At 37.2% G+C, this 14,989-nt stretch overlaps 1 protein-coding gene across 2 annotated transcripts in view; it reads right to left on the bottom strand.

Annotated features, from left to right (window-relative positions):
• The window catches only part of PBX3 (PBX homeobox 3), a 214,408-nt gene that overhangs the window by 40,866 nt on the left and 158,553 nt on the right, over positions 1-14,989 (bottom strand). For both annotated transcript variants that reach the window (XM_082695605.1, XM_082695606.1), the window contains exons 3-4: positions 12,535-12,776; positions 1,167-1,357 (exon numbers count right to left, since the gene is read on the bottom strand). In XM_082695605.1, the coding sequence (XP_082551731.1) occupies positions 1,167-1,357; positions 12,535-12,776 (433 nt within the window). The remainder of the gene's footprint in view (positions 1-1,166; positions 1,358-12,534; positions 12,777-14,989) is intronic.

Raw genomic sequence — 14,989 nt, 5'->3', positions numbered from 1 at the left:
TACTGTGGTTTTTAAACAAAGCAATTGCGGTATCACAGGGACACGCCAGGGCGGTGGGAAGGATGGGTAAGAAAGGGGCTGAGACTGGAGACAGGGAGACACAGGAGGGAACTGTTTGAGGCCAGGTCCAAAAGGATGGACTGAGTCAGTGGAGCACGGAAAGAAAGAGCTAATATGGGCAAGGCTGAAAACCAAGCACTTGTGAGTTCTGGTAACTGATTCAGTATGGAAGAAGAAGGAACCAGAAGTGATACAGGGCTTTCCTTAGCTAGGAGAATGGTCGTACAGTTAGGTGGCATACGATTCTCTGTTTTTCTAAGAGCGAGCTCCGGCATGAACACTGTCCCACACACCTTGTTTTCCAGTTGAGAAGCTAACTTAGTTATTTTCTTCAATATTGTAAAAGTTGGATAATAATTACCACCTCTGTGAGATTGCAAGGGAGAGAAAGCAAAACAAAACAGAAACTCCTTTCAAAAGCTGAAGACCGATCACAAGCTTCAGCAATGTCCAAGAGGCTTCCCCTCAGAGGCAGCATACCCTAGGAGCCTGACAATTCTGCTACGTCATCTAGTAGGTGCGACGCACCATAGAGCGATTGATCAACTCCTGCAAAACTTGGTGAAAGTTTCAGATAAAAGGGAAATTTTCATCTTTATGGAAGAAACTGATAAGCTTTCTTCCTTGATTTGTTAAAAACAGTATTTGGGGGTTTTGCGGTCATTGCTATTAACTACAACACATTTCCTTCTTGGGAGTATCAGTGTCTCCAAGCATTGACTTGTAATAGGCACAGGTAATGTAACACTGAGAAATTCTTAGAAAGCAAACCTTTGTTAAAACAGAGTTATATACTGAAAATTATCCTTAAAAATACTTTTTAGCATCAGAATTAAAGGCTACCTCTTCCTAAGTCCTTAGTAGCAGCAGTAATCCTCTTTTCTGAGTCACCAAAATGGTAGCTAATAGGAGAACCCCTCCCAGATAAGAAGAGGCCTCATAGCACCGGCACCAGGAGGTGAATCACCTATCCATTGTAGAGAAGAGCTCTTAGCCAAATTAAAGAAGACTCTAGGACCAACTGGCCAGTTTTACAGAAAATAATATACAAGGAGTGAAAGGGGGAAAGGAAAAAAGCCATGCAACAGATTCGTGGCCTCACATACCTGGCATCAAGGAACCTTGATCTTAAAATCATAACTGCTTCACAAGTGCTTTGTTTGAGCTGCATCTGAATGGAACTAAATTTTCGATGGATGATGCCCACCATTCTTTCAATCTCTTTTGGGGAAATGGGACGTGTTCTACTCTGCTCTCGGAGAAGGTTCATCACATGTGTAGTGAATTCATTACATGCCTGTAAAGGGGGGAAAAAAAGTCACTCCTTAGGAATCTGGTATTTTATAGTATCATACCCAAACATTAACATCTAAATTTCCACTTCATTTGCAATTGCCAATGGTATTATGCGGTGGGGGGGGGGGGGAGTGGAATGAAAGCTAAGACATTTGTCAAATGGCGGGGATAGTCAGATGCGGCAGCGAGAATTCTGAAACTACGAATGGCCCAACATGCAAAGGAGGCAGAGCCCTCGACTGTCCTTCCGTCCACCCTTTTCCCAGTCCCAAAATGAGGTTTTCCCACTGGAGGACACACTCTACCAACTCCTATGTATAAATATGAATTGTCAATACTAAGCACCTCCTGTTTTTCTCTGGGATTTTACATATATTCAGCAAATGTTTAATGAAGGGCAAACTCTTCCCGATGCTATGAAGGTAGAGAGAAATGAGCAAGATGTGCACTTGGTCTTTAGTACGATAAAATATATATAAGAAAATAATTCTCAAGCAAGCAGTCTGTGCAAAGTGTCACCGGAAGATAGGATTAAGGGTTTCCTAAGTTCCAAGGAGGGAGTATTCTCATCTGGAGGCAGAGAAATCATCAGGCTTCATGGCAGAGTGACATTTGGGCTTCGAAGAATGGGTACGACTTTTGAAAGGTGGATAAAGGTGGACATTAGGAAGAATGCTAGGCACAAGAAAAACCCTGGAGATAATGATAGGTAACAAGTTCAGAGGATGAGAGAAAATGTAGAGAAGAAGAGGGATTCAGGTCCATGGAAGGACATCAAGGGTCTTGGATGACAAGGAAGCCACTGTCCTGGAATAATTTGGCTTTGGTGTGGGCCTTATCGGTAGATATGAGCCAGCCGTGGAAGATGAGTAAAGCTGCTTTACTCTTCAGGGCAGGTGCAGCAGGAAAACAAGGATCAGACTTGGGTCTCAAACTTTTAAGTTAACAACCCTCAACCCCTCTTTCAGTTCACCTGTATTGTTTTAAATCGATAAAACCAAGTAACGGGGCCTATGCTGAAATCTACTACTGCTTTGGTAAATAAAGCACCAGTCTATACCCTTGGATAAAAAGAACATCTTCTGGCATTTTCATTAAAAAGGCAAGACAGAGAGATTCTGAATCTTATTGCACAGATGCCCCTGGTAGGGCGAGCAGACAGAACAATCATTGATCACGGCAAGACATAGTTTGAAGCTGTAATAATGTCCACTTCCCTACAGATATCCTGAACATTGCTCACATACAGCACATGATGGTTTTTCTAACTGCTCATTAGAGAACTAACCTTTTAAGTAAGTACACTGGGTGTTTCAGTTACTCTAAGCTTTACGGAGCTTTCCTATACATATTTCTAAGTGAGGTAAAATGAATCTTGCTTATCAGTTAAAGGGTGCTTTTTTCTCTCCCCCATATGTTTTAAGTCTTAAGCAATTTAAGCGAGTAGCGACCCTGTGTTACACTTAACAGGAATCTTCAGAGTGTAGAACTGTGCAGTAGAGACAGACAGTAGGCATCCAATAAGCATCAACTGACTGGTCAGTTGTATTACAGTTCAAGAGTAATGTTGATTAGTATCTGTAAGTATGTTATCCCTGCACCATATGTGAAGAATTCTCCACTTGCAGCCATGGATAAGTTTAGAATGTCTATGACTCCCTGAAATCTTATCCAAGCTGTATGCAGATGTGTAACACCTGAAGGGACAATCTGGGGAGTTTTGCTTTCTTTTCAGATTCTTAGCCAGTTAATAACTAAAAAAGGCTAAGAATTATTGTCCTAGGTTATTACGCAGTAAAATGTTAAAGAACTGTGAAGCTCTAAAATCTTAAGTTCTTTCTACCTTTAAGGAAACCAAAATAAAAATAAACTTAAGATTGTCCCCCAATACACTACTTACCCTACCTTAGGCCAAACTGAATATAAGTGGTCATCCTGCCAAGAAATATTTGTACATATTTTTTTTCTTGCACTTTCTCTAAAGAGATGTTCATATAATTTCAAAATTCTGTAATTTGACAAATTCTCACACTCTGTTTTCTCTGTGATAAAATGAAGAAACCTAGACCAGCACCATGTCCCCACACAGGGATCAGAAAGTATGTGCTTCTATATCTAGTTCCAGAGAATGTCAATAGATGGTCCAAAAGTACAGTATGTTTGGAAAATGCTGAGTTAACCAAAATTTTCAAAGATTTTTGTCTGTTTGTTTTTGCAAGACTCCTCAAGACTAATATGGCAATATGCAGAATAAATCTTTAAGGGGGAATGGGAAAGCCAACTTTCCCCAGATAAATTAGGATACAAAAATCTTTTTTCTCTAGAGCAGTGCTACCCAAAAAGAAATATACTGCAAGCCACATATGAAATTAAAAAACAAAACTCCAGCAGCCACATTAAAAAAATAAAAAGAATCAGGTGAAATTAATTTTAAAAATATATTTATTTAACCCACTATATGAAAACTATTAACATTTCAACACATATTCAGTATTTTAAAAACATGGCTAATGAAGAATATTATGTTATTTGGGGGGGCACACTTTCTAATCTGGGACATTTGCACATCTCAGTTCAAACTAGCCAGATTTTGGGGTTCCTGGGTGGCTCAGTGGGCTGAAGCTTCTGCCTTCGGCTCAGGTCATGATCCCAGGGTCCTGGGATTGAGCCCAGCATCAGGCTCTCTATTCAGTGGGGAGCCTACTTCATCCTCTCTCTCTGCCTGCTTCTCTGCCTACTTGTTATCTCCATCTATCAAATAAGTAAATAAAATCTTAAAAAAAAAAAAAAAAAGCCCGATTTCAAGCGCTCAATTACTCCCCATGGCTAGTGGCCACCAGACTGGATAGCACAGCTCTACGGCATCTTGCAGACTCAAGTGCTAAGAAAATCTCTTTGGGAAACCACATCCTAAGTAATCTTTGATGTTTCTTTCTCAATTCTTCCCCACCATGCATTCACACAAACACACACAAAAAAGACAGTTTCATTTACGAATGTCCTTGGTGAAGCAAGAGAAATTCTTCATTTTATTACATCTCAACCCTTCACTACATCTGTAAAATTCTGTGACAAAATGGGAAACAAACAAAAAGCACTTCTACTGCACATCAGTGGTTGGTTATCTTGAGAAAAAGCACTTGTCGACTGTTTCAGTTGTGAGCTAAAGCTGCTTTTTTCATGGAACACCATTTTTTCAAAAAGCAAAACCAACAAATTATAATTATTCAGACTTGGGTATTTGCCGATATTCTCTCAAAAATGAAGTGTGTCTGCCATGTCAAGTCAAAGTGCTGACAGTAAGTAGTGTGTATCGTAACAAAATTTGAGTTTTCAAGTGAAAATTAGAATTTTGCAAAACTTGCATCCACCATTGTGAGCTTCACAGTTTCCCAGTCGACTTTCTGATTAGCTTGGTGTTGCTACTCTTAACTATATTTTGGTATCATAAAATGAAATGTGTCAACACTGGAAGATGGACATAACTCAGTGAACCAGTATTTTCCAAATGATCAATGCATGATGTTACAAAGACACCATTCGAAGTGCATATTAGACCAATTGGTCTAATATGTTTCTTTAAAGAAACAGAGTACAAAGACTTAATTGATATGGTTTCAACTCCACATTATAACTAACTTTTAAGGAATTACAACTTGTCAAGTTTTGGTGTAATATCAAAGAAGAAAGTCCATAGCTATCTGAAAAGGCTATTACCATATACTCCTGCCTTTTCCAATGCCATATCTGTGTGAGGTCAGATCCAGAAGCCCTTTGTGTACTTCAACCACATGAGAGCAGACTGTCTGCAGAAGCACGGGTAAGATCCAGGTGACTTCTACTGAGCCCAATATTAAAGAGTTCGGCAAGAATGTAAAAACAGAATCATTATTCTCAATAGATGCTGAGGTTTGGGGGGAAATACAGGTTTTTATAAAAATGTTATTTAGGTTAACATATAATGATTTATTATTAGTTTAAGATGAATTAATAAATACTTTCAATTTTTCTGTTTTGATTTCTCTCATAATAAATGTTGACAGATAAAATCCACCCAATAAAAGCTCTTAAGGGTCTTTAATAACTTATAAGAGTCTAGGTTTTAAGACCCAAAACTTTTGAGAATCACTGTATTGGACGAAGGAAGCATTTTTAATTTGCACATGTAACATCGTAAATTCCTAAAAACCTAGCTCACACATTATGGTAACATATATCTTTGACAGGGTGTACGACATGATAAATAATCCAAAACTCCTACGTGAATGACACCTGAGATGTTAGCTCTCAAGTTTTTCTCTCGCTGCATTTTAATCTCTCCAGAAATAATGTTTCCCTATGGTTTCTAGGAAGCATGTAGGGGGAAAAGGGTTAAAAGCAAAAAGTTTCTGCATCTAAAAACTCATAATTTCCTAAAACATTTGCTGAATGTCTCACAACTTATTAAGTGAACTCATCTATGAATGCAAATGCTGATTAGCAATTTGGCAATAGCCCAACATTCACAGAATTCACATAGCTTTTCTTTAAACCAGTAGTTCATACATGATTAATTAGAACATCTCATTTATGTAGTGTGCACTTTAGCTCATTACTCTAAGTAAAATTCGTTAAGTATTTACATTTAGATAATTAAAATCTGGGTACACCCTTAAGAAAGATGCATACACTTTAGGCAAAGTGATTTTTTTCCTTTATACCACTGAAAGTAAATTACAGCCTCATTTACAGAATCATCTGTAACCAGTTTCACAGCAGAGCACAGTACTGCCTCATCTTCTAGTCCTTAAAAGGTATATATTTTTTAAACATATAAATGCTATGAGAATGATCAAATGATCGCAGAGTTGTTCTGAAGGGCCACCCAACCACATACTAGCATCAATGCCATTTTTAATATGGGAAGTTCGCTTTAAACATTTATCACAATCTCTGTCATACCTATAAGACTATACTATTGAAATAGACATTGGAGAAATTTTTCATTGCCTTATTATTTTTCCAAGTGAAATTATCAGTTAAAATTTTTCTGGTCATCAATGTCCATGATACAAACATAGAAACACCTTGCTTAATCGGAACATTCAGGAAATAAGAGTTTTGACTCCTTGAATTTTCTGATTTAAACTAATGGCAGAAACCTCTTTTTCTTTTGGTCTAGCTGTTGAAAACTATCTAGGATGAATTTTTGTGTTTTAAAACACACATACCAATAACATAGTTCAATGAACATAAAATATGAAAAGCTTCATCTGAAAAAATATTTTCAACCAGCTCTTATTTATGAGAATTTCTCCTTGCCATTTATTCCTTTCTCCTTAATAATCCAAAACCAATTGAAGATGTGAAATACGTGATTTATAATAATGATTTTAATGATATTTGTTGGCTGGTAAAACTGTCTCCTCACTATCTGTACACATTTCATTTATCCTCAAAATTAAAGTTTTCAGGTCTGCTAAACTTCCAGGTTTGTTTGACTTTGTTGAAGTTTCGTTTCTTTTGTGGTGGTGCTTTTTTTTTCATTGTGAATTCAAAATACAACCCCTTCCTTGCCTGTAAATTCACACCACTGAATGTAAACATATAAAATCAGATAGTGGGCAAGCACTAATTTTAGAAGAAACTTTAAACTGGGTCAGTGATCAGATCTAAAAACTGAATTGGTCTTTTGTAACCATCTAGAGAAGCTGACTGCAATCAACCAATCATGATACCCCATTCTAAAATCTACTTGTCAAAGAAAGAATAAATCTCCATTAAAAGTTATTGCCTCTCAGGGCAGCTGGGTAGCTCAGTGGGTTAAGACTCTGCATTCGGCTCAGGTCATGATCTCAGGGTCCTGGGATCGAGGCCCGCATCGGGCTCTCTGCTCAGCAGGGAGCCCACTTCCTCCTCTCTCTCTCTGCCTGACTCTCTGCCTACTTGCCATCTCTCTCTGTAAAATAAATAAATAAAATCTTTAAAAAAAAAAAGTTATTGCCTCTCAAATTTGCATGTATCTGTTCTCTAGATGTCTTTATAACCTTGCAAGTAACTCTAGTCCATTATCATAGATTTTGTATTTATGGAATGCTTATTAAAGTAACAAATTCTTCTTGTTTTAGAATAAAAGGCAACATTTAAAGATATTTTTCCTAAACCCAGTAGAATGAGCCCAATATGAGTAAGGAATAGCCACAAAGACAAAATACCTACTGTATCTCAATACCTCTTACCTAATTGCATGATTTAGGGGACTATCTCATGAAGGGTTTGTAAGGAGTATATTATATATTTTAAGCTCTTTGCATAGAATCTAGAACAGAATTAATACCTAATAAATGGCAGTTATTGACAATGAAAATGGCAATTATACGAAATTCATATTTTGTATATGTTAGCTATTCTGCAAACAGTCCCTACTCTGATTACTTAATACAGTAATATAATCATGCCTTCCTACCGCCTGAATAATACAGACAGAAGTTGAAAACAAAAGAATATTCAAATATAAAACAATTCATTTTATTAATCAAATGTGTGGTCAAAGATAAATTTGGTATGTAGAAGTAATAAAGTAGAAACTTGGAGGGAAAAAAGGGAACACTCACACACTCTTTCCAGCCAAGGAAAAGACCCAGCATGAAAGCTGACAAGAAGTAAAACTCTTCCCTTGGAAGCAGTGAAAGACAAAGCCTTGCTTGGGAAAATGAAATACAGAGTTTCCGTCAGCTTGGACCCTTTTGTCCTTCCTGCTTAACTCTTAAGAACAAATAGCAAAAATGGAATTGGGAATTTTGGGGCTACACAACCTCTAAGGTAATAACATCAGCATTTTTTAACCTCATAAAAATAAAACTCCTTTAAAGGCAAATGGGATTTTACCAGCAAATCTGAGCACATAAATGTTGAGATCCTCGAAAAGCACAAGGACATGCCTTCATGATGGTTTAGATTCCACATTCATTCTCCATTCCCCAATAATTAATTCCCTATAATCTGAAAGTCCTCTAGTAGCTAAATGGTACCTGACTGGTCTTGGATACATTCGGTGTGTATGCTTGGCTCAATGTTTCCCCTGATTTGAGGTGAATTTAAAAGACATCTGTGAACTCAGAAAGCAGGTTCTCAGATGCTTGGGGAGGGTTGGGACCCTTACAACACTTTTGCCTTCAGCAAAAATGTATTTCAATATAATTATAGTAGATAGCTTTCAATATGTCATCTCTATTATAGCAGCTGTAAATTATGGAGTGAATTGCCTGTGTACAAGCATTTCTTCTGGTACAAGCGAAGTGGGAGAGCTGCACAGGGCGTGATATATCTTTTTCTTTTTAACTGAGAACAAATGTCTAAGTCAAATTTCATTTGCAAAAACTGATGTGTCCATTTCCCTTTGGTAGAGAGGTGGGGAAGTCAAAAGGCCTTGAATTGTTAAAAACGGGGTTCCCAGAACCCCTGGTTCAAGTTCATTAGGAATTCCCTTATTTTAATAGTTGGACCTTTAATCTTAAGAGCATATTTGAAAGGTATAGTAAAAGCATTCTTCAAAACTTGTAGCTAATCAACAAAAAGACAAAGAAGGAATCAGGGTTTTTTTCCTAGCTAAAGTGAGAAGCAGTACACCCCAAAGTATAAGATAGTTGCTGCAAACTTCAGAAAATTATATATCCCTGTTGGGTGTCAGGATCAACAAAAGAAAAGTGAAATATAATTTTTTTTTTTGAAAAGTGAAGAAGTTTTGATTCATTTTGGGTGGTAGTAATATTCAAGAACCTTATTCTACTCTATATTCTAGGCCTTATATTTCAAAAGTGTTTGTAAGTGACTTTAGATGGTTATCACCAAAAATCATTATATCTGAGCCTATGTAATGAAGACACAAGATCAAAGGACATTTTCTGGAGGAAAAAAAGGACAGGATTTTAAAGACCATACCATTCCTAAACCACACATATAAAACTGAGCTTTGCAGCTTGGATTTAATTTTGCTCAAACTATAGCTCTCTAGTCTGCTTAGCTTTGTAAATGTGGCTGTGTTTATAAGGTACTTTAATTTACTGCAGTGGTAGTGTTTGTTAATTTTATGGCAATCTAAATCTAAACAGGCTTCAGATACATTTTCATTACTGCTTCACTGCAAAACACAGTAGAGTGAATAGTTCTAAGATTCCAAAGTATTTGTTTCTTTCAGTAAAAGACTCAACGCAATTTTCTGATGAAGCCACTGCCTTAACATGTATGTTCTTCCTATTATTAATAAGCTCTGTCACTCAGAATACTCATGCTTACTTTTAGGAGGAAAAGTATAATTTTCTGGAAAGTCATTAAAATAGTTGTTTTTTCCTTCTCTACTCTGATCCCATTCTAAACACAAGTCGACATGAGCGAATGAGAGAAAACCAGAAGGTACTGAGTTATTTTCCAATTCTATATAAGCAGCAGCACAATTCAGTGGAAAAGGAAGGCATATTGTCAGAAACTGACTTCAATACCTGATTCTGACACTAACTAGATGTGTGACACTGGACAAATCTTTCAACCTGAGTCTCATTTTCTCATCTATAAAATGGAAATTATAATGCCACCTATCTTGGAAATGCCACCCTTTCATCTCACTTAGTTCTGCTTAGCCCTCCTTGTAGCTCCAAAGCGTATCCCTGGAAGGTCTAGCCCAGTTAGAGCCCACAACTTGTATCCCAAAGACTTGGGAAAAAACAATTGACTATTTTATATCAAAACTCACTGATCAAATAACTTAGGAACTACAGAGAGAAAAGCTATAAAAGCCAACCCCACAGAAACTCAAGTGAATTAAATGCTGCTATGCTGTTTCTAAAACGATTCAGAACCTACAGAAGGAAATCTGTAAACTGAAATTCTGTTAATCAGCCAACCAGTCATCATACTCCATCTATTAATTTGTCCATAAAACTATAGCAATATCAAATGGATGTATTTTTCCTTCAGAGAGTGTAAAAAATGAGCAGGGAAATATATATTTAAGTGGTTTTTATTAGGTTACTGAATATATCGAGAAATAAGATTCATTATTACACTTTAAAACTCATACTTCTGAATATATTGAATCCAAAAAAATCCAAAAGAACATACTACAGATTAACTTTCAAAGAACCTGTGTGTATTCTTAAAGCAAAAACAATCCCAAATAAATCAAAACAAAACCCCTGGTGACACTGATTGATGACAGCCTCACCTGACTTCCAACAGGGCAAAGGAGAGAAAAAAGGAAGCCAGTATGAAGAAACTTGGTAGGAGACAGTAAGGGAACTGCCTTAATTCTTTATCCAAAAAGTCGGGTCATTTCGCCCCTAATACTATGGATCTTTCCATGCAAGGTGAATAGTGGTATTTATTTAGTAAGTATGTATAGATATATTTAACATAAAGTTATGCAATTAAGATTATACTACAAATTGGAACCATTTTCTTCTGTTTATGCTCAGGGCAACTTTTTCAATCAAGACTTCTTTTGTTCACTCTCAATTATTCATATGTCAAATCAGAAAGCTCCATTTTTTACGTGTACATATATAAGATAATTTTCCCAAAATTCTTATTTGCACTTCTTCCACTGAAAATGATCCCTACGAATGAGGCTAGAGATATAGTTTGAGATTCCAGAAAGTACTATGCAGGATGAAAAAAAGGCAGCAATATCTTATAATATTAATTTATATTGGATTTTAACATCAAGCTACATAAACTTTCTACCCTCCCTCAAAAAACACTCACCTCTGGAACAGAGTCCAACATTTGCTTAATACCACCATATCCAGAATATTTGAGAAGGCAATGAAAAAAATAACATATACAACTGAAACTATGCAGGGAACTAAGAAGAAAAACCAGTAATAAAACTGGCCAGGATGCCCACATCACATTAAAGTGTTTGGACTTCATGAAGTGACTGGCTATGCAATGAAGTATTTGCTAGTGAAACGATATGATGCTTAAGACTTGCTTTAAAATAGCCCGCCAAAACCAAAACAAGGTGTGTGTGTGTGTGTGTGTGTGTGTGTGTGTGTGTGTGTGTGTGTGAAAGAGAGAGAAACAAGCAAAATAAGACTGGCAAAATACTGATATTATGCATCTGGGTGATGGGCGTCTAGGCAGTGCCTTATTGTAGGCTGAGCTCTATAAAACTGCCAGTACACAACTGTTTTTGACCTAAAGCTTGGCAATTTCACCCAAGTCAATGTAATAATATTCTCTTTATTTGGGGGTACATTTAAATATTTCCATAAAAATGTTTGTTTGTTTGTTTTTAAATTACCTGCTAGTGAAAAATCTGTCAAACTAAACAGGTTTTTAGGTTGAAACTAACAAGAAAAATAAGTTGAAAATGAACTACCAACATTTTACATGATTTCATTGAATCTAAGACTTATTTTTCCCACCTTTTAACATCTTTGTGAAGTATGGAACATACTACAGTCAACAGCATGTTACAGTTCAGTTGGGTAGTGTTAACTTTTTTCTTGGTGGTACATAAACAATGACACAGCTTAAAATTAAAGATAGCTTAGATTCAATGAAGTATGTTTGAGGTAATTGCTGAGGACAGCATTTTTAATCCACATCCCTTATCTACTTGGGAATTTAGCACACAATGCCCAGTATTCTCTGCTCCAAGGTATCTATAATTATCCTAGGAGTTTCCTCTTCTGAGAGAAAGGCCAGAACCTGCTTACTTTGTGCCAGTAGCTCCCTCCCCTACGGTCTGGCACAGTCCATCAGAATTAATTCCTGGGAGGATTCTGGAGCTCAGAGCACAAGAGGAAGAGCTCCCTGTGCAGTGCTTCCCTTTAAAAGTTGTTAGAACTCATGAACAAGGCCAGTGTGTAAATGTTAATTATCCAGAGCTTTGAAGGGCACCAAGCGGCAAGGTTGCGGGCGTGGTAGTGAGGCGTGGTAGTGAGGGCACAGGAATGTGAGGAATGAATAGAACTAGAACAAGTAGATGGGACAAAATGGGTTTCCCTCCACCTCTGAAATCTCAAAGGGACTTTATTTCATGAATCCAACAATCCACTTGGGTTTTTGCCATTGACCTTATTTATTTCACTCTTTGGGTTAACACCTACCCCTCACAGCCCTCAGAATCGGTTAGCGCAGTCTAATAGAAGAGCAACAGAGGGTTTGTGCAGGACTATGAGAGTGGCGGCTGCTGACCTGTTCATATTTCTCCAGTTCTGTGTGATAGATTTGTCTGATCTGGGTCAATTTGGCTCTGTAATCTGAGTGTTCAATAGAGTTATCTGAAGAACCTCCAGAGGCTGCCGCGGCTGCAGCTGCTGCCGCCGATCCCCCACCTTTCTCAGGACCTGAAACCCCTTCTGCCAAAAGCATATTGTCCAGTCTCATTAGCTGGGGATCGGGAGGGTCCTCCTCCTGGGCTCCTCTGATGCTGAGACCTTCAAGGGAAGAGAGAGACAGAGAGAGAAGAAGCGAGAAACAGGACAAATCGTGTGAGTATTTTTGTTTATTTGAGAAAATGATCAAACAACATCAGTGTACTACGATTCATGCTGAGAATTTCTTTGTTCACATTCATCAATAAGCATAAGTATGAAAACTCTTTTCAAGAGAATATTTACATGCATCCCAGAATTTCTATCATTACCTCCTTTTAATTTATCCTAGATTGGATCCCTGGAAAAAGGTAACCCTGGCTTCTCAGAATACACGAACATCAATCTTCCCCAAATTTCAAGGATTTAAGCATAAAATGAGAAGGGGTTAAAAAATTGGGGATTTTGAGAAAGGAAAAAAAAAATAATCCCAAGGACATAAACAAACACATCTAAAGGTAGTTATTTTGCTTCTCTGTACGGCTGGAGAAACAGAATTTGAAATCCCAAATCCCACAGAATAACTGATTCACAAACTATATACAAAAATTAGAAAACAAACAGGATTAGATGGGAGTTTCCATTGTGTAATTTCAGGGGGAGAAAGAAATTCATACATCATGAGGTAATTAGCTATGCTTTAAAAATATATATTAGTGAATGAATATGTTAACCAATTGCCTGTAAACTGTGAAATCAGGACCCTAAATAGAGTATTAAAAATGTACCACTGGAATGGCAAACAGTAGTCTCAATCTAATTTTGCTTTTAAATCAAGAACTTCCTAAGTGATGCCCAGTCAGCAACCTCATCTGAGAACTATAGATCACAGCTGACAATTCATAGGTTTAATCAGGTCACATAGGCTTTCTGCCAAGATGTTTTCAACAACACAGAAGACAAAGTTTTAAAATAATTATCATGGTATAAAAAGCACTGGAGTCATGACAGCTCAAAATCAGCATTTTCATTAATGTGTAACATAATCTAAAATATCCCAGCCCAATTAACCTCTGTAAATCTGTTTAAAAGCAGGCTCCCCACACTAGTTACAAGGCATCCTGGGGAAGAGGGAGGCGGGGAAGTTGGCATCTTGCATGTCTGCGTTTGGATTCTGCCTTTTTCGTCTGTGGCTGTTGTTGTTTATCCACAGTGGTGCACACTCTTGTGTCTAGTGTAACTTACATGACAGTAACATCTATAAGCTGCCAAGTACTCAACTGAGCACCAGCTCCATGATTTTATATGCTAACCTAAAACTACCATCAATTCTTTTAAGAACAGATTTCATTCCTAGATGTCCTGAATTACACCCACAGCATGACAGAGCTCTTGGTTGTCTTAACGCAAATGCACAACTTTAATTTCCTCCCTCAAAACACTCTAAAGCTGTCACTTTCATTTAAAAATATACTTCAGAATAATTTCGACTGGGTAATAAAACTAACTCACAATAATTTAAAATTATATCTGTTGCCTGTTCAGAGGCAAATAAATAAGGTCTGAAAACTGTAATATACTAAGACAATAAATTCATTTAGGGAACCAGAAAGTTAGGAAACTCTCTTAAATAAGATAAAAGCAGTATCAGTGTCAACATTGCTGATAATTAAAAATAGAAAAACATGTATTTGCTATTTCTCCTAGATCTGGTAAATACTGGTTATGCTGGCATTTTTAATTTAACGTCTTTAATTTTCTTCCCTTCTAATTCACTTTGTTAGATGTCAAAAGCTCGTGTCCTCGACATGCCTGTAGTTCCACATACCGTTTTCTGTGCATCTGGCATGCAGTGAGGACTCACTGACCAGCCTCTTCTCTTGCACTCTGGGCTCGGGTTCATTTTATATTATTTGTCGGGAGGCCCTTAAGTTTCTCCTTTTTCAACTCAATTTTTGCTCACACTTTTGTGTGCTCACTATTTCTCTTTTGTATTTATACAGACACTGGTGATTCTCCTGGAGACGTGGGCTTCTTTTTTTAATCTACCTTCAAGGTCCCTCCAGGTTTCCAGTTTCCCCCCTCGTATTTATACATACTGATCTTTTTCCTATGGTTATTTGGTGAGGTTCTTTAATAGTAGATCAACATCCATAGTCAAAATTATTACACTTCCCTGCACAAGTGTGGCAGTACAGTGACTTAAAACACAAGGAAGCAGACTATAAGGGAGAGAGAAGAAGGAAATTCATCAGGAAGAAATGCAAAGACATGGCACTTTTATACATTGCTCATAGGTATATAAACCAATACTACCACACCAACAGGAAGCAACC

Source organism: Mustela nivalis (assembly GCF_964662115.1).
Source record: "Mustela nivalis genome assembly, chromosome: 13".
Taxonomy (NCBI): Eukaryota; Metazoa; Chordata; class Mammalia; order Carnivora; family Mustelidae; genus Mustela; species Mustela nivalis.
Note: the sequence above shows the minus strand (reverse complement) of the source record. Positions and strands in the feature narration are given on the sequence as shown.